The 25,528-nt window shown below is 44.0% G+C and overlaps 1 protein-coding gene across 1 annotated transcript in view; it reads left to right on the forward strand.

Moving 5' to 3' along the window:
• Nucleotides 1-373: 373 nt before the first annotated feature.
• Nucleotides 374-25,528, forward strand: part of ITGA2 (integrin subunit alpha 2) — an 88,655-nt gene continuing 63,500 nt past the window's right edge. Inside the window, exons 1-2 of the mRNA XM_084628845.1 lie at nt 374-528; nt 24,711-24,834. Coding sequence (XP_084484971.1) covers nt 483-528; nt 24,711-24,834 — 170 coding nt within the window. The 5' untranslated portion in view covers nt 374-482. The remainder of the gene's footprint in view (nt 529-24,710; nt 24,835-25,528) is intronic.

Consider the following 25,528-nt stretch of genomic DNA (forward strand, 5'->3'; position numbering starts at 1 on the left):
GCAGTGGTGGGCAGGTTAGTGGGTCGAGGTGTCTGGTGAGGGGACAGGTTACAGGGGGTGTGTCTGGAGGAGCAGATTGGTGTGTTTTGGGGGGACAGGTTAGTGGGTCGGGGCGTTGGAAGGGCAGGTTGGTGAGGGGCGGACTGTACTGGGCAGGGGATGGTGCCCACTTCCCGATGGCGGGTGTTTGCCCCGGGCCTGGCTAGTGACGGGCCGCAGGTGCTGCCTCTCAGGCTGAGCATTACTAGACTCCCGGTTCGCAGCCCCGGAGCTAGGAGAACAGGCGGGGTTGGGCGGGGGCGGAGCAGCTGCGCAATGTGACCCAGATCCGCTCCCAGCAGCCGCTCAACCTTTCTCTCTTCCTCCAGCCGCTGTGGAGCAGCTGTCACGGTGCAGCGCTTGGAGCCGGCACTGCCCCGGGTCTGAGTCCTTGGCCCTTCCCTGAGCGCAGCTCCCCGGCAGGACCTCGCTGTGCAGGAATCATGGAGCCCGGCGGCGTGTGGCTCTCTCTGCTCCTCCTCAGCCAAGGTAGGTTTCCCTGCGGGTTTGCTGGAGAACTTGGGGGGGGTCTCTGTTAACCTCATAAAGATCATTGCCTGCTGTTGAGAATGGACATTGCACCTTGCGGCGCCTGGAGCCCCGCGACCACCTCCAAAGGGGGTAGCCTGGCATGGGACATAATTGCTTCCTCTAGATGAACTTTCCAGAAACCCCAAGTGGCCATGCAGCCTGCTGCTGTGCCAGACTCTACTCAGTCCAGGCACAGAAGCTGCAGAGAAGGGTGAGGGGTGGGAAGGGATTTTAGACTAACTTCCACCTGCTGCACAAAACTAGCCACTGGGTGAGTAGAACCAGGAAAGGTGCTGAAATACTGACCCTCTGCAGCAGCAGCAGCTTTATTCCACCACTGAAATTATGGAATCTTCCCACTTCAAGGCTCCCTGCCCCCCCAAAGAAGCTCTAATGTACTCCGAGTTCCCTCTTAATCTCTTTCATTTGGCTGCCCTCTGAGAATAAAATGTTGTGGTGACTCTTTTTAGAGAAGGGACAACACAAGGAGACTCCTAATCAAGGCTGGAATGGTAAATATTTAAGAAGCAGGAACTGTCCATTCCTTCAGCATTTTCTTTATATACTATCCCAAGTGACTGAAAACTCATTTATAAACTACTGGTAAAATATATCCATGTTATTCTTGCCTTTCGCAAGTGACACGAATCTATATTTTTCAAGCTATCAGATGAAATCCTGGACAAGCTGACTAGCATCCAATTTAATTTGCACTACAGGAGGTCATGACTAATTTTCTGCATAAATTTACACATTTTAAATGGGAGCATGATGTTCTTTATTATGGATTCTGTTCTTAAAATCTTTAAATCCCTCTAACTTTGCCTCCACCCTCTGGGGTCTGTCCATAGGAAATTTTAACACCCTTCTTCTATTCTTGGATGACTGAGTGACCATTATGTATATTTTCATGGGAACTGTAAGCCATGACATTCACGTCTCATAAAATTCCTCCCAAACACTTTAAGTTTAAATATTACTGTATGCTTTCATGTATCTTAAATTGGCAAGTCTATTAAAGAAGAGCCACAGAAACTGAGTTTTTACCTGTGAGGTGTTCCAGCTTGTTCTTTCAGTAACTATGGGAAACATGGTGGAATGTGTGGCTGGAGGGTATGAAATCAGAAACAAAAATGTTAACCTGTGGTGAGATTTACGGTATACAACCAACCCTGTAATATTATAATGAGAGAACTTCTTAAAGCATCAAAGTGTGAAACGCCCACTCTGCATTTTTGTCTAATCCATCCTTTATCCTCCTGGTCACAGTGACTGCATACCAGGGGGATAAATATGTCCACTAATTCACAGTGTAAAAGATCTGGGACTAGGGATATTCTGAAGAATGGTGTTTAAGGGGGTGGATAGCAACTAATTATGCGAGCAGGTTTCCCCTGTATGTAAGAGGGTGCATCTATATGTATATTAACTAATTCATATTGCCTAAGCAAAGTATTAATTCTTATGGTTCATATCTGCTGTAATTTCAGTTTGAAATTTATTCTGAGAACTAAAAACTCGTGTAACTGCTGAACTAATGCTTTCTAAGGGTCTCTTCCTGGTGCTATTGAACTCAGTAGCAGAACTCCCACTGACTGAGACAGCATTCTCCCTTGGCTTAAGTGATGTAAGACCAAAGACGCATATTCTTCTCTCAGTAAAACTGATGTGAATCCAGAATAATTTCATTGTCTTTAAGGGAGTTACTCTCAGTTTACACTGGTATAGTTGAGAGACAAGGTGGATGAGGTAATATTTTTTAGTAGACCAACTTTTGTTGGTTAAAGAGATTACACAGCTCTTCCTCCCCTACACAGCTGACAGAAGAGAAGGGCAGTTAAGCCCCTGTTTCTGCAAATATTAACTTCTCATATTTGAATAGTCCCATTGAAATCAATAACTTTACTTTTATGAGCAGTCCTAAGCCTTTATATAAATGCTTCTGGAATTGGGTCTAGCGGATTGGGGGGCAGGTTACTGAAGGGCTGTATGTTTGGGAGTAAATGGGAGGGGGGAAGACCCTGCAGTAGGGTGGGCTTATTTATTTAGAGGGAAGAATGGAGGAATCATTACAATCCCTGTTGTGTTCAATCAGATGTCTCCACTGGATCATACCATAAATAGGCTGGAAAACACTCCCAGTGAATGTGCAGTGTGTTTGGTTTGGGCTTGATTATGTATATATTTTTAATATCCACATTATCAGTGCCATCTCTTCTAGAACACAGGGGCTCTTGCTTGCTTTGTTGCAAGCTAAGCAGTAATATAAAGGTTGTGCTTATTGTGGGTTGTAGATTGTGCCTTCTTTTATGTTTGGAAACTGCTTAGCACATTTGGGTGCTGCAGACATAAATAATACTTATGTAAAGCCATCCCTTTTGATATTATATTCTTATATGCCAACCTACCACCTTCATTATATTTTACCAAAATAATCATATTTGGTTGACAGTAGCAGATTGTTTTTTAGCTTATTAGAAATGAATAATTTTTTATAGGCAGAACTGGTAGTATTGCATATTATTAAGGTTGCCTGACACTTTCGATTATAAGAGTCTGTTTTTGGTTACCTATAACTTTGCCAAACTTTAACTGTTTGGGCTGAAATTTTCCATGCTGGGTCTGCCTTAGGCTAAAGTTCTTGGAAAAGTTCAGGCTAAATAGTTCAGCTGTTTCTGAGAATAAGGCTAGTAAAATATGTTCTTTTGCCAATGTTAAAAATATTCTGGAGACCTTTTCTTTGGAAAAAGTATAGTGTGCCCAATACTTGGAAGCAGGGACTTGAAATTTGGCAAGGAGTGGCCTTTGTGTGAGTGCTTGGCTTTTTGCTGTACCTGTCAATATCTGCCCAAATGTGGCCAGGTTAGAAACCTCTGAAAAGTCATCATTCACTCATACTCAGGAGAGAGACTTAGATTTTAGCAGCCAAATTTCCTGAAGATTGTGTCATCACTGACCATATGCCAGCCCAGGGCCCAGCAGGATATACAGCTGCTGCAACTGCAGGGAGCTTTCCCTGGGTCACAGTAGCTGTGCTTGTGGCAAGTTAGTTCCCCTGCTCTCAGTTCAGGTGCCCAATCTCCCCCTCCTCAATGATTCTCTCCACCCTGCCGCCGCCAGCTGTGCCCAGGCAGCATGGAGGAGGAAGCTGCCTCATTTGAATGGATATGAGATGGACCAGAAGGGGGTTAAGAGGAGTAGATGACTTGAGGCCAGTGAGGGAGAGACAGATCAGATGAGGATCTATCCAACAGGTGGAAACTGGGATTGACTGGGCAAGGAGACTGGTTACAAGGAATTGCAGGATTGGGAGGGAATTGGGAATGGCTAAGGAAGGAACTTGGGACTGGAAGTGGTGGTGGGGGAGAGTGGGACAGGAATGAGAGTAGGACTGGCTGGCCAGTGAGACTGGGACTAGGATGAGATGCCTGAAAAGTAGGTGAGAAAAATGGCACCAGGATGAGGGGCCAAAGGTGGTGAAGAGACCAGACTGGGAGAAGGCCTGGTTGGAAGAGAGAAGTCAGAAGAGTCTGCTCACTAGAGCACATGACTCTCCAGAGCCTGGAATGGAATCCAAGCTTTCTGGGTCTCACCGTTCTTCTGGTGTCAGCAAATATCTGTGAAACCCACTGGCAAAGTGTCCCATCCCCTTGTAGGGGGATTTTGTAGCAAAATAAACTGTTGTCAGGACCCCTGCCTCATTTGTTGCAAAAGTTGGAAGGTGTGTACCTATTTTGGTTGCCTAAGCCTGCCCATAGCTAAAAGGCCCTTCCCCTTATCTGAGTGCCTATATGATACAGGGCAAGTCAATTAAACAAAACTTTTCATGGTTGGCCAGTGTTCTTCATTTTATGGGTGCCTAACTTGAAACTATGTAGTCTAATTTGCAGAAGTGCTGAGCAATCACAGCAGCATCTGACCTCAATGGGAGCTATACTGTGAATATATAAAGTGCTATATAATACTACATTCTCTGAAAAATCAGGTTCCATACATCTCAAATTGGGCAACGAAAATTGGTGGATACTTTTGACCTTTATTTTGACCTTTAGTTCCCCATCTGTAGAATGGGGATAATAAAAGCCCCTCACCTCATAAGGATGTTGTGAAAATAAATTTTAGTATTTGTGAATCACCCAGTACTATTGTGCTGAGCGTCATAGTTTAACTCATGAAGAAATTAATGTATTTTTTGTTTTCAGAGTCTGGTTTGAATATTGTGCAGTAAACAAGGCACAGGGCTACACACTGAATAATGGAGAGAAACAAAAATATTTAGTGAACACTTTCCAGAGGCAGATTACACTTTTGTGAGGCCCTGGGCCAGAGGAAGTGAGGGCCTCTTTCCACCCTCCCTTTGGTCTGCAGTCCCCCGCTACCCTTCCTTCCCCCACTGCTCCTACTGGGGAAATGGGGTTAGGGTGCCGGGGCTTCCCCTGCCCCACCCCCCCACCTGGCACTCCTACCAGGGAGCAGGGTCGGGGAGCAGGAGCAGGGCAAACCCCCGCGCTCAGATCCCACTCCCCAGGAGGAACGTGAAGGAGGTTGGAGCTTGGGGGCACCCATTTTTTCTGGGTCCTGCCAGTTGGCTGCGACTCCTGGGCACAGGCCCTGTTGGCCCAGTGGCTAATCCGCCACTGACACTGACTGTTCTGTGCATGGAATGAGGCATGGAATGGGGTCCTGTGGGAAAATGTGATTGTGTAATTAAAGGCTGTATCATAATGCATATGCACAAAGTGGCTGAACTAAGGTTGCACAGACAACTTTAATTCAGGCATTTCTTAATTTTGGAATATGTGACTTTGCAAACCTAATAGGATTTTTTTTAGAATAGTTTTGTGTGTGTAATGTTAATTAGAATGGGCCAAAGGTAGAACTGTTCGTGTAAATGCCTCCCATTCCAAATGTTGAGTGTTGGATTATTAAAATGGGAGTCTGATCTGAACCTTTGTGAAACCAAAGTTGCTACTGATTTTACCTGTCTCTGATTCTTAAAAGATTTTGTCTGTTTGTAAAAGCAATATTACAAATAGTTTTTATTTTTACAATATTCTACAATTAAGTAGGGCTTATTTCATAATGAGCTACAGAAGGCCTGTATTTTACAAATGATATTTATAATATTTGTAAAATATAAAGTAAACATTTTTATAAAGTACACAATGAATTATTCATAGTTCTAAACCAATTAACAATATTTATTTCTACATAACTTGGACACTAAATATAGGATGCATTGACTTACTCTTGAAGTATCTGGTTGTGGTACAGTTTTCAAACAATAATTTGCTTTTTAAGTATTGAGAAGTTTTGGTATTTAATAAAAGCAGTACACTAAATAGTCAGATATTCCTTATAGTCTTCCTGTGTTTGTTGGCTGCTACTCAATATCCATTATATTTTTTTCATTGTCAGTTGTTTTAAATGAAAGAAAATATTTTTTTCACATGAATAGGTGTTTGTGAGAGCTACGATGTAAACCTGCTCATGCATGTGATGAATGTGCAAACAAATGGGTATTAAATACTGAACTTTTTGGAATAGTGAAGATAGAAGGGGGCTTATATATTTTTAAAAGAGTAAACCAAGCTATGAGAGCTGGTAGAAGTTTTGAACATTCATAATCCAGTGTTGTCATTTTCATTTAAAGGTTTCCTTTGTTAGGCTTTGAACAGGTCCGTTCCCATTTCCATGGTTACCAACTCAAAATGCAGGCAGGACACAAGCTGGATTCTGATCAGAATGGTTCATGCAGTTGCATACCAACACATGCCGTCCGGTTGTTTTAGGACATTTTCACCAGCAGTTTTAAAGTTTCTTCACAAAGTGATCACTAGCCCCATGTTGCCTACTTGTTTTAGGATTTCAGGCCTGGTAAAGTGAGAGAAATAATGAGCAAGATAAACTTGTTTTAGTGTTAAATAAAAATAGCTGTGGGATTCCCATTCAAATGAGTCAAGGACACTGGAGAAGCTACTCAATCTTAAGTTTTCATTTCTACAAAAAGCATAACAGAGAAGGATCTTTGTTTACAAGCCTTAAAGGTAAGGAGTGGCACTTGGCTGTATTATATAATTGTTTGAACATGCCTCTTTGTGTAGCACACTTATTCATGACACTGGAGAAAAGGAATGAAGTGAAAATTAATGTGAACAAATAACATCATGCTACACTGGATGAATGTCAGTCTGTCTATATTTTCTGTATATGCACATCACTTTAAAGCTATTTGATGTAGCATTCTACCCACTCTTATTTTATGAGGTGATGATGAATTTTCACAACACCCAGTTAAGCCAGTGGAAGCTGTGTATGCTCAGTCTCTCTGAAAGATCAGGCCAGGAGTTCTGTCGATAAGTTTTAAAATTATTTAAGTATTATTAGAGTGAGCAATTGTTATCCTGGATAGAGGACTTAGTCTTCCCAGCAATCGAAAATATTATTCAGAAACTGGGTTTGTTTTCATTTTCCCCTGAAGAGCTATACTCTTTTAATAAGAATGCAGATTCTGGGTAAAAAGTAACCCTTAAAAGGGGAACTACTTAGGCAAAGAAATAAGATAATATTTAAACAGATGAACTTTGAGTGCTATAATGGAACACTCGGGGCATAACACAATGGCACCCGCATAGCTATATAGATTAATGTCCTATATTATTTTGTCCTATTCAAATCAATGGGCAACCACCGTAGTGGGATTCTCTTGCCACTTCTCTGCCTCATTTTGTCTTTTTACTCATCTTTCCCAGTTCAGCACTCTTTATTCCTTAAGAAAGAAATGTCCTGTATTAAATAAACCACCCCTCCTCCCTGGTTATGTGACTGATGTTTTCCAACTGACCATAGACAATAAAGAATTGTCCTTGATAACCACCAATTGCCCATGGAGGTTGTATTTCCTGATGGTGTGAGAAGGGCTGCACAGCCACTCCTGGAAGTTGGGACTCGGAAGGTGGTTAAATGCACTTGCTCATTTTCCCCAAGGGATTTCATCTTTGGGGATGGGGCTATGACAGGGTTCCACTGAACCCTCCTACTATCCACTATGTATGTGACACCAGCAAGGGATGTAATACAGCCATTTATGTTGGGATGTTCACTATCTTGATGACACAAAACTCTGGAAATGGAGACTGGACAATTTTCACTAGTGGAGCATCTGGCCCCATGACTCTCTTTTTTGGCTAACCCATTATGGACTGTCTGGTTAGTCCAGTGTTTTAATTTGAATGAGAGAGAGTAAACAAAAACTCAACCCAAACAAGACTGAGGTAGTGCTCATGGATACATACAGGCAATCACAAACAAGGAACTTTTGGGTGACTTATGTGTGCTTCTGATTCAAGAAGTATGCTGGGACAGATGTCAGACTTTAATTGCAGAATCTATTAAGACTGTTATTCAGTAACGTACATGCCCAACTTTAAGCTCCTGAGTGGTCCTGTTGTAGGGTGACCAGATGTCCCGATTTTATAGGGACAGTCCCTATTTTTGGGTCTTTTCCTTTTATATAGGCTCCTATTACCCCCCCCCCCCACCCCCATCTCAATTTTTCACACTTGCTGTCTGGTCACCCTATCATAGAATCATAGAATATCAGGGTTGGAAGGGACCCCAGAAGGTCATCTAGTCCAACCCCCTGCTCAAAGCAGGACCAATTCCCAGTTAAATCATCCCAGCCAGGGCTTTGTCAAGCCTGACCTTAAAAACCTCTAAGGAAGGAGATTCTACCACCTCCCTAGGTAACGCATTCCAGTGTTTCACCACCCTCTTAGTGAAAAAGTTTTTCCTAATATCCAATCTAAACCTCCCCCACTGCAACTTGAGACCATTACTCCTCGTTCTGTCATCTGCTACCATTGAGAACAGTCTAGAGCCATCCTCTTTGGAACCCCCTTTCAGGTAGTTGAAAGCAGCTATCAAATCCCCCCTCATTCTTCTCTTCTGCAGCTAAACAATCCCAGCTCCCTCAGCCTCTCCTCATAACTCATGTGTTCCAGTCCCCTAATCATTTTTGTTGCCCTTCGCTGGACTCTCTCCAATTTATCCACATCCTTCTTGAAGTGTGGGGCCCAAAACTGGACACAGTACTCCAGATGAGGCCTCACCAATGTCCAATAGAGGGGAACGATCACGTCCCTCGATCTGCTCGCTATGCCCCTACTTATACATCTCAAAATGCCATTGGCCTTCTTGGCAACAAGGGCACACTGCTGACTCATATCCAGCTTCTCGTCCACTGTCACCCCTAGGTCCTTTTCCGCAGAACTGCTGCCTAGCCATTCGGTCCCTAGTCTGTAGCTGTGCATTGGGTTCTTCCGTCCTAAGTGCAGGACCCTGCACTTATCCTTATTGAACCTCATCAGATTCCTTTTGGCCCAATCTTCCAATTGGTCTAGGTCCTTCTGTATCCTATCCCTCCCCTCCAGCGTATCTACCACTCCTCCCAGTTTAGTATCATCGGCAAATTTGCTGAGAGTGCAATCCACACCATCCTCCAGATCATTTATGAAGATATTGAATAAAACCGGCCCCAGGACCGACCCTTGGGGCACTCCACTTGATACCGGCTGCCAACTAGACATGGAGCCATTGATCACTACCCGTTGAGCCCGACAATCTAGCCAGCTTTCTACCCACCTTATAGTGCATTCATCCAGCCCATACTTCTTTAACTTGCTGACAAGAATTCTATGGGAGACCGTGTCAAAAGCTTTGCTAAAGTCAAGAAACAATACATCCACTGCTTTCCCTTCATCCACAGAACCAGTAATCTCATCATAAAAGGCAATTAGATTAGTCAGGCATGACCTTCCCTTGGTGAATCCATGCTGGCTGTTCCTGATCACTTTCCTCTCATGCAAGTGCTTCAGGATTGATTCTTTGAGGACCTGCTCCATGATTTTTCCAGGGACTGAGGTGAGGCTGACTGGCCTGTAGTTCCCAGGATCTTCCTTCTTCCCTTTTTTAAAGATTGGCACTACATTAGCCTTTTTCCAGTCATCCGGGACTTCCCCGGTTCGCCACGAGTTTTCAAAGATAATGGCCAGTGGCTCTGCAATCACAGCTGCCAATTCCTTCAGCACTCTCGGATGCAACTCGTCCGGCCCCATGGACTTGTGCACGTCCAGCTTTTCTAAATAGTCCCTAACCGCCTCTATCTCCACAGAGGGCTGGCCATCTCTTCCGCATTTTGTGATGCCCAGCGCAGCAGTCTGGGAGCTGACCTTGTTAGTGAAAACAGAGGCAAAAAAAGCATTGAGTACATTAGCTTTTTCCACATCCTCTGTCACTAGGTTGCCTCCCTCATTCAGTAAGGGGCCCACACATTCCTTGGCTTTCTTCTTGTTGCCAACATACCTGAAGAAACCCTTCTTGTTACTCTTGACATCTCTGGCTAGCTGCAGCTCCAGGTGCGATTTGGCCCTCCTGATAACATTCCTACATGCCCGAGCAATATTTTTATACTCTTCCTTGGTCATATGTCCAACCTTCCACTTCCTGTAAGCTTCTTTTTTATGTTCCGCTAGGATTTCACCATTAAGCCAAGCTGGTCGCCTGCCATATTTACTATTCTTTCGACTCATCAGGATTGTTTGTCCCTGTAACCTCAACAGGGATTCCTTGAAATACAGCCAGCTCTCCTGGACTCCTTTCCCCTTCAAGTTAGTCCCCCAGGGGATCCTGGCCATCCGTTCCCTGAGGGAGTCGAAGTCTGCTTTCCTGAAGTCCAGGGTCCGTATCCTGCTGCTTACCTTTCTTCCCTGCGTCAGGATCCTGAACTCAACCAACTCATGGTCACTGCCTCCCAGATTCCCATCCACTTTTGCTTCCCCCACTAATTCTACCCGGTTTGTGAGCAGCAGGTCAAGAAAAGCGCCCCCCCTAGTTGGCTCCTCTAGCACTTGCGCCAGGAAATTGTCCCCTACGCTTTCCAAAAACTTCCTGGATTGTCTATGCACCGCTGTATTGCTCTCCCAGCAGATATCAGGAAAATTAAAGTCACCCATGAGAATCAGGGCATGCGATCTAGTAGCTTCCGTGAGCTGCCGGAAGAAAGCCTCATCCACCTCATCCCCCTGGTCCGGTGGTCTATAGCAGACTCCCACCACTACATCACTCTTGTTGCACACACTTCTAAACTTAATCCAGAGACACTCAGGTTTTTCTGCAGTTTCGTACCGGAGCTCTGAGCAGTCATACTGCTCCCTTACATACAGTGCTACTCCCCCACCTTTTCTGCCCTGCCTGTCCTTCCTGAACAGTTTATAACCATCCATGACAGTACTCCAGTCATGTGAGTTATCCCACCAAGTCTCTGTTATTCCGATCACGTCATAGTTCCTTGACATCACCAGGACCTCCAGTTCTCCCTGCTTGTTTCCAAGGCTTTGTGCATTTGTATATAAGCACTTGAGATAACCTGTTGATCGCCCCTCATTCCCAGTATGAGGCAGGAGCCCTCCCCTCACAGACATTCCTGCCTGTGCTTCCTCCCGGTATCCCGCTTTCCCACTTACCTCAGGGCTTTGGTCTCCTTCCCCCGGTGAACCTAGTTTAAAGCCCTCCTCACTAGGTTAGCCAGCCTGCTGGCAAAGATGCTCTTCCCTCTCTTCGTAAGATGGAGCCCGTCTCTGCCCAGCACTCCTCCTTCATGGAACACCATCCCATGGTCAAAGAAACCAAAGCCTTCTCTCTGACACCACCTGCGTAGCCATTCGTTGACTTCCACGATTCGACACTCCCTACCTAGGCCTTTTCCTTCCATGGGGAGGATGGACGAGAACACCACTTGCGCCTCCAACTCCTTTATCCTTCTTCCTAGAGCCACATAGTCCGCAGTGATCCGCTCAAGGTCATTCTTGGCAGTATCATTGGTGCCCACGTGGAGAAGGGCACCAATCATGTTGACTTCAGTGAGACTACTTGCATGATTAAAATTAGGCAAATACTTGAGTACCAGGCTGAATCAGGACCTAGTAGTATAGTGAACTGCTGTATCTTGTAACAGCCAAACCATCTTTTACAGTGATGTGCTACCATAAATGAAGAAAGATGGGGGGGGGGGGAAGTTCCCTTCGTAAAATTTTGTTGGAGCAGGCTTAAGCATAATATGTTATCATTCAGTGTGTAGTATTGTAATAAGAAGTTACAAAATAACATTGTAGTAGAAGATTTATATAAGTTACAGAGAAACTGGAAAATGTTCCCTTGCATGTATCAAGGTGTCTGCAGTTTCAATTTCAAGATCAGCAAAATAGTAAATATTTAACAAAGGAAGTTGCACAATATCCTCAACATTTTAGTGTTGGGTGTTTTTTGTAAAGCTAGCTGACACCTGTTCATGCTCTTATCTGTAAATGGTTTTAAGGTACTATGAGCAATGTTTCAATTTAGTCAACAAAGGAGTGGCATAGTAAGGTACTCTGAACCGTTGTTGTTAAATTGCCACTTTGCGCAATGTTCCCAAGTACATATTAGAGGTGCTATGTAGAGCTGAGGTGAATTTTGGATAGTATATTCAAATTTGGTTGAAATTTGGAACACTAAAATTCAGATAACCATTTAAAATAAAATTGCTCAGTTAGTTAGGTTAGTTGTCTAAGTGTGCCCACTAAAAAGGGGTACAGTGTAGATATGTTTGATATTTAGATGAAATTGGTTTTTGCTAATCTGAATCAAAATATTGTAAAGTCTGTGACATTTTATCTAAACAAAATTCTGCCTCCTTGCCTAGCTTTATCGTTAAGAAATGTGATGGGGGAAAGGCCAGGTGGCTATAGGAAAGTAGTAAGAAATGGGTATGTTAGCCCCAGGCTAAACAAATCGCTGTTACCATGGTAACCAAATGGCAGTTGTTCCAGGTTAATCAAGACACCTGGAGCCAATTAAGATCCTTCCAGAAAGCAGTGGAGACAGCTAGGTTGATTGGGACACCTGAAGCCAATCAGGGGCTGGTTGAAACTAGTTAAAGACCTCCCTGTTAGTCAGGTGGGTGTGCATGTCAGGAGCTGTGGGAGGAAGTTATGCTGGTGGAGAGACTGAGCAGTGCACACCATATCAGGCACAAGGAAGGAGGCCCTGAGATAAGGGTGAAGTGGAGCTTGGGGAAGTGGGGGCTGCTGTGGGGAGGTAGCCAAGGGAATTGTACGCGTCCTGTTTCTAAAAGGTCAGCTACCATAGCTGATACTATTAGGGTCCCTGGGCTTGAGCCCGGAGTAGAGCCCCTTTGCCCCCCTGATTAATCACTGAGACTGGGAGACAACAGAGACTGTGGAAGGGAGGATAGCTTCTCCTCCCCTCCCTCACTGGCTTATGATGAAAATGGCTCAGTAGGCTGTCACCCTTTGCTCTAGAGAGAGAAGGGCTGTGTGGAGGGTCACAGGGAGCCTCTGAGGCTAGCAAAATCTGCCAGGAAGTGCAGGACCCACGGAGACAAGGACAGAGCTTTGTCACAGAAAGAATAAACAACAAATAGAGAGCAAAAACGGTAACATTGCTAATGATAGTGTCCTTTTGTATTCTTGCTAGTGATAGATACTCTTTCGAGGCTGTGTCTGACATTCCTTCTGTTTCACTCTCTCTACTGCTATCCATCTGTCACTGTGAGATGTGACAGTCTGCCAGATGGCAGCTCAAACCATACTGAAGTTGCCCACTAAAGCTTATATCCTGATAGTCATTGTGAAACTGTTTCTATCGGAAGTTGATTGTAGAAATGATTGCAATGGAGTTTGCGCTTCTAAAGACAGAGGTTGATCTGGTATCTTGGCAGAAAATATGTACCCAGAAAACAGTTAAATGTCAGTGACCCAAAAAAAAGGTACAATGGCACTATTTTACAAACAGAACTTACAAAGATGTCACTGGAATTAGGGTGCCACCAGGTCACAGACATCTGGACATACCAGAATCGTATGTATACGTTTAACCGTACATTGTCTTTCAAATCTGATGCATATGAAATTTTCTAGAAACTGCCCTTTTCCAAATACAGTGTTACTCTGTGTTTTGTACAGCATTCTAGATTAAATGAACAGAGATGTTGTATTGACTTGAATTGGTGAGGAGGAAGGTAGAGAATTTGTTTTACTGATTTTTGTTATTACTTATAGAGTTGCCAACTTCCTACTTGCACAAAACCGAACACCTTGCTCTGCCCCCTGCTCTGCCCCTTCTCCGAGGCCCCGCCCCTGCTCGCTCCATGCCCCCTCCCTCCATTGCTCAGTCTCCCCACCGTCACTCGCTCATTTTCACCAGGCTGGCTCACGGGGCTGGGATGTGGGAAGGGGTGAGGGCTCCAGCTGGGAGTGCGGGCTCTGGGGTGGGGCCAGGGATGAGGGGTTTAGGGTGCAGGCAGGGGCTCTGGGCTGGAACTGAGGGGTTCAGAGGGCCGGAAGGGGATCAGGGCTGGGGTAGGGGGTTGGGGTGCAGTGGGGGTGAGGGGTTTGAGGTGCAGGAGGGTGCTCCGGGCTGGGATTGAGAGGTTCAGAGGATGGGAGGAGGATCAGGGCTGGGGGTTGGGGCCTGGGCAGAGGTGCAGGCTCTGGGCAGCGCTTACTTCAAACAGCTCCTGGGAAACAGCAGCATGTCCCTTCTCCAGCTCCTATGCGGAGGTGCGGTCAGGTGGCTTTACACACTGCCCCGTCCGTAGGCGCCACCCCTGTAGCTCCCATTGACCACAGTTCCTGGCCAATGGGGGGGGGGGGAACAGCATGTGGAGACACCTGGCTGCCCCTAGGCATAGGAGCTGGAGAGGGGACATGCCGCTGCTTCCTGGGAGCCGCATGGCGTGGATGCTAGCAGGGACTCCATGCCGCCAACTGGACAGTCAACAGCCCAGTCAGCGCTGGGCTCCCTTTTCGACCGGCTGTTCCAGTCAAAAACCGGACCCCTGGTCACCGTAATTGCACACTGCCTTGTGTTGGAAACATTGTCAGTACTTATCCACTACTGTGCTCACTGGTTGAACTTTACAGTGCACTTCTTCACTGAAGTGTACTGGCACTTGCAGAATATATAGGAATAAAAGAGTCGTCTTAAAGGACACTTTTTATGAAGGATGTTTTAATTTCTAAGATCATTAGACAGGGACTGCTTCTTCTTAATATCTGGACAGTGCCTAGCAAATAGTTGTTACTACTGGAAACAAAAGGTTAAATAATAGCTCTGCCGACTATTGTGCTACACATGCTCATGGCTACTTGTCACGGAGTGTGTGGGAGTCAGGGCCCTGCAGCCCCCACTTCCTGCGATTCACTGTGACTCTCAGCCAGGCAGTAAAACAGAAGGTTTATTAGATGACAAGAACACAGTCCAAAACCAAGCTTGTAGGTACAGAAAACAGGACCCCTCAGTCAGGTCCATCTTGTGGGGTAGGGAGCCCAGACCCCAGTTCTGGGCCTCCCACCATTTCCCTGGCCAACTCCAAACTGAAGCCCCCTCCAGCCCCTCCTCTGGCCTTTGTCTGTTTCCCGGGCCAGCAGGTCACCTGATCTTTGTTCTCCAACACCTTCAGTTGGCACTTTGCAAGGGAGGAGCCCAGGCCATCCGTTGCCAGGAGACAGGGTGTCAGCCATTCTCTGTGCAACCAGCATCACACCTGCCTAGGGCTCTGCAACAATCACACAGCCTTATCCCACCACCTAGATGCTTAAGAAATGCAAAGGGGAAACTGAGGTGCACACACACCGTATTCAGAGAAAACATTAAGAACATTCCCACTTGGTCACACTACTTAAGAGGTTTTCTCATAACACTAAGTCTCAGGCTGCTGGTGACAAATCAGCCAATAATGCTGTTCTTGTCTCTCTGAGGACATAATCTTTCTGTTTGTGTGCAGCCCAAATAGCCAAACTTCATGCTGGCTAGTTCTGTGGAAGCTGAAACAAGGGGTGGGGCAGGGAAAGGAATCCTTTCCAAACTCTGACTTTTGAGTGATAATGGAGCTGCTTTCCAGCCACTTTCTCACTGCACACCACTCTGCACAGTGTGAGGAATTGCTGGATTCATGTATACATCAGCTCTTTTTCTAATCCTAGGCCTGATCTACACTGCGAAGTTTTGCTGGCAGGTGTCGACTAGGAGTGTGAAAAAATTGCACCCCCTAAATGGCATAGCTATCCTGGCAGAACTGCTGGTGTAAATGCAACTAGGCTGATAGCAGTGTGTTTCTGTTGGCATAGCTAATGTCGGTCAGGGAGGTGGTGTAGCTATGCCAGCAGAACTTCTGTCAGTGTATGCTGAGTCTCCACTAGGAAGGTCAGTTGGTATAACTATACCAGCCAAATCTCTGTAGTGTAGACAAGTTTCTAGACCTTTACTGTGCTTTTTGTCAAAGTAGATGAGCACCCTTAAACCCCAGTATAGCAGTATAGACAGAATCCCTTCAGAGGTACGTTCATGGATGTCAGACAGTTCCCACCTGCTGGGTGGGCTGCTGGTATCTTGCCAACTTGTGGTGCAGCAATACACACAAAGGGACATCCTTGGCAGCAGAGGAGGGCACAGAACTTAATGAATGAAAATCTGGAAAACATTCTACTTAAATTAGAAACAATTTTGTTGCTATACTACATTTTCTCTTTGTCTCTGCTCTTCTTGGTTGCTGAGGTTATTTTAAAAATATCATCACTTTTCCCCCTCAAGTTCTAATCTAGCCAAGTACAGAAATAAGTTGAAGGGAAGTAAGTCATGTTGGTTTTGGTATGATGATATGTTTCCCTTGTGTTGCCTTCATAAAAATCGTGCTGCTCTTCCTATAGGAGGAGATATTACTAGTTAAAGGAAGGTTAGTAGACAGTATTAATTATAGAGAATGTGTGCAGAATCCGCTGGAGTGAATGCCTCATGAGAAGTCAATTTTTTATCACAGGGAAACAGATGAAGTTGGGTTTTTTATTATTGTTTTTGGAGCTGGCAATTTAAATAATTGCATATTTTGAGGTTGTGGGGCTTGTTAATGCTGCAGTTCTCTTAATCTCTCTGTAGTTCCATTTGGGGGAAACTAGGGTCACCTAGACTGGACATTCCAGGCATTCTGTAGTTGTTCCGGGCTAAACGGAGAGGAGAGAGTTTCCAAGGCAGTTTAGTAAAATGCAATTTGTGTGGCATTCCAGAAGAGTAATTTATTCTTACTTGAATTAATAATAGACAGGATAGTGAAATCAAATGGATTTGAATGCTTGCACTTTTTGTTATCAAAAACATGCAGGAAGCTGTCAATCTTTCAGGAGCTACTGAAACATTGCAAGGGAATCTAGGGTGGCCAGGTGCCCGGACAAAGAGGGGACCTGACAGTGTTCAGTCACTGTGGGCAAGGGAGGTTGGGATAGGGTGGTCAGGTGCCCAGTTTTCGACTGGAAAGTCTGGTCAAAAAGGGGACCTGACAATGTCCGGTCAGATCTACTGATCAGACACTCAAAGTCCAGTTACTGTGGGAGGGGGAGACGTGGAGGCACTCGCACCAGCCCCTACTCAGCCAGGGCTGCCTTCTACCTGCGGCGGGGGGGAGGGGCGGATGGGGCTAACAGCTTGAGGCCTTGGTGGGGAAGGGGCAAAAAGAGGTTGGGGAGGTTCCAGCACTTCTGCTGGAGTGTCCAGTTTTTAACTATTACAAAATTGGCAACCCTAAAATCAGCCCTTGTATGTTCAGTAAATTGTTGAGATTTCTTAATTTCATATCTGTTTCTGGGATTAGAGTAGGAAGCTTATTAAAATGTCAAAAGAAGGGCAAGTGATCTCTAGTAACTTAGAAAGTTGTGAATGAATTGAAATAAGTCTTCTAACTCAGTCAGCAATAGTGAGCTGGAACAGTAAACTAGAAAGCATCTAGTAGGACTTTGCCAAGCCTTGCCAAAATTTGACTCACAATTTGTGCAGACTTGAGTATATTATATACTTGTATAAAGTAAACTGGTCACTGCCAAAACATTGGATACTGCTCTTTACTATGATAAACTGCTCTAACTCAGTTGTAGTTCCTCTGACTTGCTGAAACTGTGACTGCTTCTGAACGAGTATTTGGCCCTCTTCCAGCAGGAAGTCATAAAGTTACTCAGCTAAACCAAAAATAACTTATTTTGTAGAACCACTGCTAGATGAGTTGCAATTATTTTTGTTTTCACCTGTAGTATCAGCACTGAAGAAAATAACGTCTGTTAATTATTAAATGGCTCCAGACGTTTTAGCCTATGTGAAGGAAACCTGGGCCCCAGACAGAAGAAAGTAAATAGTCTTTATTAAATGATGTTAACCCCAGGGAATAAGAGCTACATATTTTCGGACTAGTATAGATGAAATATGAATAAAACTGAAATTGAAGATTACAAAATACTCTCTAATTTAGTGCCCTTTCTAAATATCTCTCCAAAATGTCTCTTGTCCAGTTAGTCTTCTCTCTTTCAGAATTGCTGTTGGAAGTATACATTGATTTAATTTAAAGGGATATTCTCAATTTAAAATCTAGTATATTCAAAATATGAGTTAAAAGTAGTGGTAAAAAGTAGAGGTTCTATACCTGCCTTGGAGTTCCCTGACAATACTGATAGGTATTCAGCCACATTTTTTTTATTTTAAATTTTTTAAAATTCTTCTCTATCAAGTGCTGTTAAATATGCAAAGTAAACATACAGGGGAAAAAACAGAAATATTTTCTCTAATCTCTTTCAGTTATAGTAACCTTAAGTTATAGCAATGATAGGAAAAACATTTTCAATCAGAATGGTAATTATAAGCAAAGTCCTATTATCTCTCTGCAATAATACAGTCAACACAGTATTCTCTATATTCGTTAATTTGACATTAAATTAACTTTATGCTGCTATGTTTTTATTTTTCAATGTGCTAAAAATGTAATATGGAAAATGCAGAACTGTGTTGTACAAGTTGTGGAGAAACTGGAGGTTTTGGAAGATGGAGAGAGAACAATTCAGGTGTCTGATGTTTAAGAAGGGGAAGTGATTTGGAATTGTGTGGAAAAACACATTATCCAGATGTCACAGCTGATCAATTTAGTAAAAACATAGTTAAGAATGTTGACTTTTAAACTGCCATCATTAGTTTCAAACTTAACACCCTTTGTGTTTGGGGAAGTTCATACTTCTTTTAGAGCTACTGTTGCAGGCTTTTTAAGAATCATGCAGACATCGCTGCATTGATCTGTGCTTTTGTAAGGTCGTCTTCACAATCACAAGGGGTAAAAACATTTTTTTTTTTTTTTTAATGGAAGCTTAGATTCCGGAGCAGAGTTTTGAGGCTAGAGGTGGATTCTGTAGTTCCTTCTAGCCTGAGAATGAAGCCTAGTAGGCAGGGTGAAATACCTCTGCTGCCATGCACTTGATAAAATTTAAAGGTATGAAACACTTTTTGTATCCTGTCCTGTATTTAATCATAATATTATCAATAAACTTTCCATTAATTTAAAAAAAAAGTATTACTAAGCTTGGTCAAAAACCAAAAATAAATAAATCAATGACTATATTTGACTAGTTCCACTGGAATTATTATTCTAGTAATAAATTTGCTGAATAGCATGTGACTAGCTATGGTCAGATATCATAAAAATATTAATCAGATAATTTAATTTTACGGGAATTAAATAATGTATGCACCAAGTATTAATTGACCAGCATCTCGCTTGCATTTATCTTCTTTCCCTTCCTGTTTTCTCTCTATCTTTTTCTTTACTGTTGTTGTCACTGTGCCAAACAGTGGCAGATCTCAGGGCTTTGCAGTTCAGTTTCACATTGGAGGAGAAACAGTGCTGTGTAGTGTGGGTATTTTCTTAGAGTAACTTGTTTATTTACACTAATATATATTAGAGTCTTTGGACAGAAGTGGACACAAATGGCACATAAATAATACCCTCTTCCAGAAATATCAGCAGCCATTTTGAAAAACTCTAGTGAGAGTAATTTAAGGCAGACCAAACAGTACTGCTGCTTGCAACAGGTCCCCAAAATAAACATAATTATAAAATTAACAATAATATAGTATTTATTCAAAATTGTTTGCATGTTGAGGTCTGATATACACCTAAAATTAGGTTGACCGAGCTATGTCACTCACAGCTTTGAAAAATTTCACAAACCTGTGCAATTATGTCAACCTAACCCCCACTGTACATGCAGCTAAGTCAATGGAAGAATACTTCTATTGTCCTAGCTATCCGCTCTTGAGGTAGTGGATTAACGACAGTGATAGAAACGTTGGATACTGCTCTTTACTATGCAGTCAGTTTTTGCACTGTAGTGTGTAGTGTCTCTATACCATTGGTGTAGCCGCTATGGCACTGTAGCGCTTCTAGTGTAGACATACCCTCAGGCTATGTCTACATTGTAATCATGTGGTGTGATTGTAATGTAGACAAACCCTTAAAAGAACTTGTAAAACTTCATGTAACAGCACCATCTGGTGACTCCTACTACAACTCCTGATGACTCCTTCCTATGACACTATAATGGGTCATACTGTATTGCTTCCTGAGTTGATTTCTTGTCTTTCCCTCTCATCTTTATCAGCCTTTCTCTACATTTGACCAGACTTCCAACTGAGATTTGGACCCTTTGTCCTGCTTGTATAGTGTAAAGGGGCTCCGATTTTTGGCCTGTGCAGTGGTAAAGTGCTCCTCCCTTGCCATGGGGAAAGGGGTGCCAGCTGCCCTGATCATAGGGGAGGCAGGAGGTAACAGGCTGGGGCACCCACATACCTGCCCAATGGAGAAGCCCCTGCCAGAGTCCTGGTGCTGCAGGCTGGGTTGCAGGGGACTGGAGGCCCTGGCACTTGCCTGAGCAGGGCAGCTGTGAAAACAGGGGCTGCAGCCCAGAGGTCGTGACTTTCGATGGGGAATGGGACATAGAGTGGGGGCTACACAACCACCCATCCCTCCCCCCCCCCGCACTCTCCAGGTTGGCCTAGTGCACATGTCCCAGTGCAGCTGAAAAATCTTTCAGGTGCTGGACAATACCAGATCATGTTCAGGCTTTAGACTTATACCCAGAGCGGATGCCGCTAAGCAGGATTGGGTGAGATGAGGCTGGTGCATTGACATTGATACATATTTTCAAGGTCACTTCTTACCAGCTCTGATTTGCTGGCTTGGTGAAAGTAGGCAGGAGCAAAAGGCAGCCATGTGTAAGGGGTAATGGATAGTAGAAGGAGTGCTGTGGTGATTGCAGAAGGGGAATTATGAGTGGGGGTAGTGGGTAGGAGAAGAGGGGGCAGTTAGGGGTAGAGGAGGAGGCAAGTCAGAAGGCAGTGGAGCAGGCGGTGTGTAAGGTCAGAGTGGAGAAAGGCAGTTTTCTGCAGCTGGGCTTGGCTCGGCTCAGCCCAGCAACTCAGAGGATGCCAGCTGGCTAAGGGATATCCCTGGCACATAGCTCCGTGCTACCTCCAGGACTGTCTGCATTGCCTCTGAGCTCACAGAGACAAGCTCCACTCCCCCTGGTCCCCCATCTTCACATTATGGATGAGCCACCCAGCATTACAGTGACCCTGAGCAGAGTTGACTGCAAATGCAGCACTTTCCAGGCTGGAGCTAACTTCATAGTAGCCCAAGTGAGCGCTGGTGCTGATGGCGTGGGATCCCCTGCCTTGCCGGAGTGTGCTGATCCTGCTCGCCATACCTAAGTAGGCCTGGACTCTGCTGTTGAGTGGAGTGAGGAGCAGGGGGGCTGCCTGCGCAACAGACTGAGCAGAGTGACCATGATTCTTTACTAAAATGATCTCAGCACTATGGGCATTGCCTGTCTGCCATAAGTTGAGGGCCCGTCCAGATTTCCACTCCTAGCTACACCACTGCTCTATCTTTTAGTTACATGGGGCAAAATAGAATACACAATAACGTTACAGGAGACTCTAGACAATTTCTTAGGATGGCCGTTCCAGATGTCGGCACCAAGAGTCTTAAGTGCGATGCTCCTACTGATGCACTGTTCAATTATGTATGATTTTTGACTGATGATAACATGAGAATAAATTAAGGTGCAATTTAAAGATGGTGTTGAAATAAAGTGCCAGGAATTTGGAACGCAACAGATATATTGGCAATAGCTGTACACTAACCAAATTTTTACTTATGAAATGCCTTTAAAAGATCCATTTAGCTGCCAGGTGTAGGTGGTTGTGATTACTGTAAGAAGTATTGTGAAATATACACAGTATTATGTCCACTCATATCCTCCCTTCTCCACCATACCAATCAGATGTTTAATGGCAAAGGAAGTTCTTTCATTTTTAACCATATTTCTTAAATGATTTAACTCTTAGCAAAAGATAAATACTTGAGAGTGGGTAATCAGTAGATAATGGTTGTTTGGTATGACTGATATATGATTTCCTGTCTTAAGTTCGTCACCAAATGTTAGTAAATATGCAAGCTATGTGTATTCTTCTATGAGGAACATTTTGCTTTCTCTTTATATATTTTGGGTTAACATATGGTTTTAGGAGAGTTTATTGAAATTTTGCTTATTTAAGTGGATTGTGCACCCTCAGGTTTCACTTTAGAACAGTGTTTCCCAAACTGGGGTCCACAGACACCTGTGGGTCCCTGAGGGTACTGCAGGGGGTCCGCGGGCCCAGCTGATCAACTCTGTCCTCTCCCTCCCAGTGCTTCCTGCACGCCGGGGAACAGTTGTTCCCTGGTGTGCATGAGGCGCTGGGAGGGAGGGGAAGGAGCGGGGACGGGGCACTTGCAGGAGGGGGCGGAATCCTGTCCTGGGCCAACAGCCCTGCTGATCAACTGGGGTTGCAAACCCTCCCAGTTTCACTAGAAGTCTCCTGGAATCGGGCTCTATGTCCCAGAGGCTACTGAAGCCAAACTGGGAGACTTTAGGTGTTAAAAGTCCAGTGGCACAGCGGGGCTAAGGCAGGCTCCATGACTGCATGCCACTACTGGAAGCAGCTGGCATGTCCATGCTGCCCTGTGCGCCGACTCTGCAGCTCCCATTGGCCAGGAACTGTGCCCAATGGGAGCTGCACGGGAAGCGCCACTGGGTGGGGCAGCATGCGGAGACCCCTTAGCCCTCCCAGCTAGGAGCCGCTGCCAGAGAGATGTGCTGGTCGCTTTTGGGAGCCTCCCGAAGTAAGTGCTGCCCAGCTGGAGCTTTCACCTCTTCTTGCACTCCACTCCCTTGCCCCAGCCCAGAGCCCCACACCTGGTACCCAAACTCCTTCCCAGAGCCCTCACCCTGCACCACCTCCTGCACCCCAACCCCCTGCCCCAGTCTGGTGAAAATGAGTGAGGATGGGGGAGAGTGAGAGACGGAGGAAGGGTGGATGGAGTGAGTGGGTGGTGGGAAAGGGGTGGGGTCTTGGGGGAAGGGGTGGAGTGGGGCAGGGCCTGGGGCTGAGCGAGAGTTATTGGGGGTTTCCCCTGAAAAATTTTAAATCAAAATGGGGGGTCCTCAGGTTGCTAAAGTTTGAGAACTGCTGATTTAGAACATCACATGCTCAATATAGTGTATAATATGATGGGCTGTATTCAGGTTGTCTGTGTCCATGACTGGTATCCCTCTTAAAATCTCTTCCAAATCTGGTCTTGGGACTGCCAAAAATGTCAGGTACAGTAACTACTGACATACCCATCAAGGCAGAAGGAATGCATTGATCTGTGACCCTAATTCTTAAACAGGGGCAGCATTTGTTAATGGTTGGAGGGGCAGTTCCTTCCCTTTGCGCTCCCCCCCCCAGACTTTTCATAGGTCTGTATTCTCCATTATGTCTTCCACTTCCCCCCCACCCCCCTCCCCACCGCTGCCTCAACTTTGCAGGATACAATATAATCACATATAATGTTTTATATGCTGACCCAACTGTGTCCTCCCCCACTCCATCCCTGAATTTTTCTGAAATGATGCCCCTGTTCTTAAGCTAAGACTTTAAAATGTGTGTTAGATGGGAAGAAATCCTTAAAGATCTCTATTCTAAAGAACCTTAAACTCCTATCATTAGTATAAGAAATTCTAAAGTTCCTTAATATCTCATGTAAGATCACTGTTAGTACATAAATGTTATGTGTAAACAGAAATATAATTATCCTTTCTGGAATGTAGGGCTCGCTATGATTTTTCAGCTGTACTATTTTCTGATGAGCATACAAGTATAGTTTTTATGCATTGCACACTCAGTCAGAATTGATCTTTGAACTAACTTTTAGATGATTCCATATTAACCAGTTATAGAAGTACTATATGGATGGGGGCGGGGTGGGGAAGCATGGTCAGCTAAGCACAAGAGAGAAGCCAGGAGCTCTAAATGCTGATCCTGGCACTGTCACCAACTTGTATGGCCATGGACATGTCACTCCCTATGTGTGAGGGAAAAAATATACAAAACAGGAATGATACTTACCTGCCTCACAAGAGTTTTAGAGAGACAGGGTGGCTGAGGTTATATATATTTTAAAGTTCCAATTTCACAATAGTATTGTGAGGCTTAATGAGTTAATATCTGGTCAGTGCTTTGAAGATGCAAAGTGCTGTTTAAATGTTAAGTATAGTTTATTTATTAACTTAGCCCTATATTTCCCAGGCTTCCATTTATAAGCTTATCTTCTCAGTGGTTTGTTCAGAAGAAAACAAACAATATGTGAAAATAAAATGGCCTGAAACTGTAGACCTTCTGTGATAAAAGAGTAGGTCAATTTGATTGTGTTCTATTTCAAATGTAGCATTAGAATACACACGCAATAAAAGTACTTATTGTCATCCATTGTTCTTCACTATAGTGTACATTAATAGGTCTTTAGGAAATCCTATGCTAGAAGGCTACCATATGTCCAAAGATAATGGAGTTTTAAAGACTACAGTAAAATATATTAAAACATATTCATTGTGTCTCTTGGATTCACACACATTGGTAGCGCTACAAGATTTATTAAGCAATGTAGTTAATAGGTTATTAAACTCTGTCTACTGTACTGTCATGCCCATATAGTGCACTGACAAGCATTCAGATAATCATAGATGGCTATTGCTGTGTAGGGGTGGGAGAAACGTTGATTTTTATTGGGTGTGTCAAAGGCCACATTTTTAACTGCTATATTAAGGGGAATTGGCATAGACAGATGGGCTGTTTCAGTGGAATCAAGATTTTTTAATTGCTATTTACAGTAATATTAATCTTCCTGTTAACAGGCATTCTTCATAATTGCTGTGACGCATACAACGTTGGGCTCCCAGAAGCAAAATCGTTTTCTGGTCCTTCAAGTGAGCTGTTTGGATATGCAGTTCAACAGTTTATAAATCATCAAGGCAAATGGTAAGGGTTTTGAGTTCTTTGTCCTGTGAAAAGATTAAGAGCAATATGATGTAACTTTTTTCCTAAGTGCAAACAGTTACAAGGATCATTTGAAAATATTTCCATTATTTCATTTTCCTTTTAAAAAAAACAAAACAAACTTCTTGCTGGTAAAATACTAACTGACTTTATTTGACTAAAACTAAAAGGGGAAAACTTTCAAAGGACACATTTAAATGTTGAGTGTTTTTGAAAGAATGTAATCTGATATCATTTTATACCCAGTAATGTGACCAATAGGGAAAACTTTTACATTTATTCCTGTTGATATTCCTTTTGAGTAAGAGTTGTAATTTAGTAGAGGTCATGCCTGACAGTGCCATGACTGGAACAGGAGTTATTTAGAAACGATTGGTCAATACCAATTGAAACAATGTTTCTTCTTTGAGGGCTGGTCCCTATCTGCGTTGCACACATGAGTACGCATGAGCACCAGGCTCCTGAGACTGAAAAATCTTTCAAGAAGCATCTGTTGGTCTGCACCTATACCCTGGATCTCCTCATGCTCAGCCCTGAGGATATAAGGGGGGGTGTGGACCAACTGCCTCTTCAGGTCCTTCTTGCTGTTGCATGATCTCATTTGGACTCCTCTGTGTCTGGAATTATCCTCTCGTTGTCTTTATCTCTGTAAATATAATTATAGATAGTTTGTTAG

The sequence above is a fragment of the Lepidochelys olivacea genome (assembly GCF_965140295.1).
Source record: "Lepidochelys olivacea isolate rLepOli2 genome assembly, chromosome: 5".
NCBI classification, from domain to species: domain Eukaryota; kingdom Metazoa; phylum Chordata; order Testudines; family Cheloniidae; genus Lepidochelys; species Lepidochelys olivacea.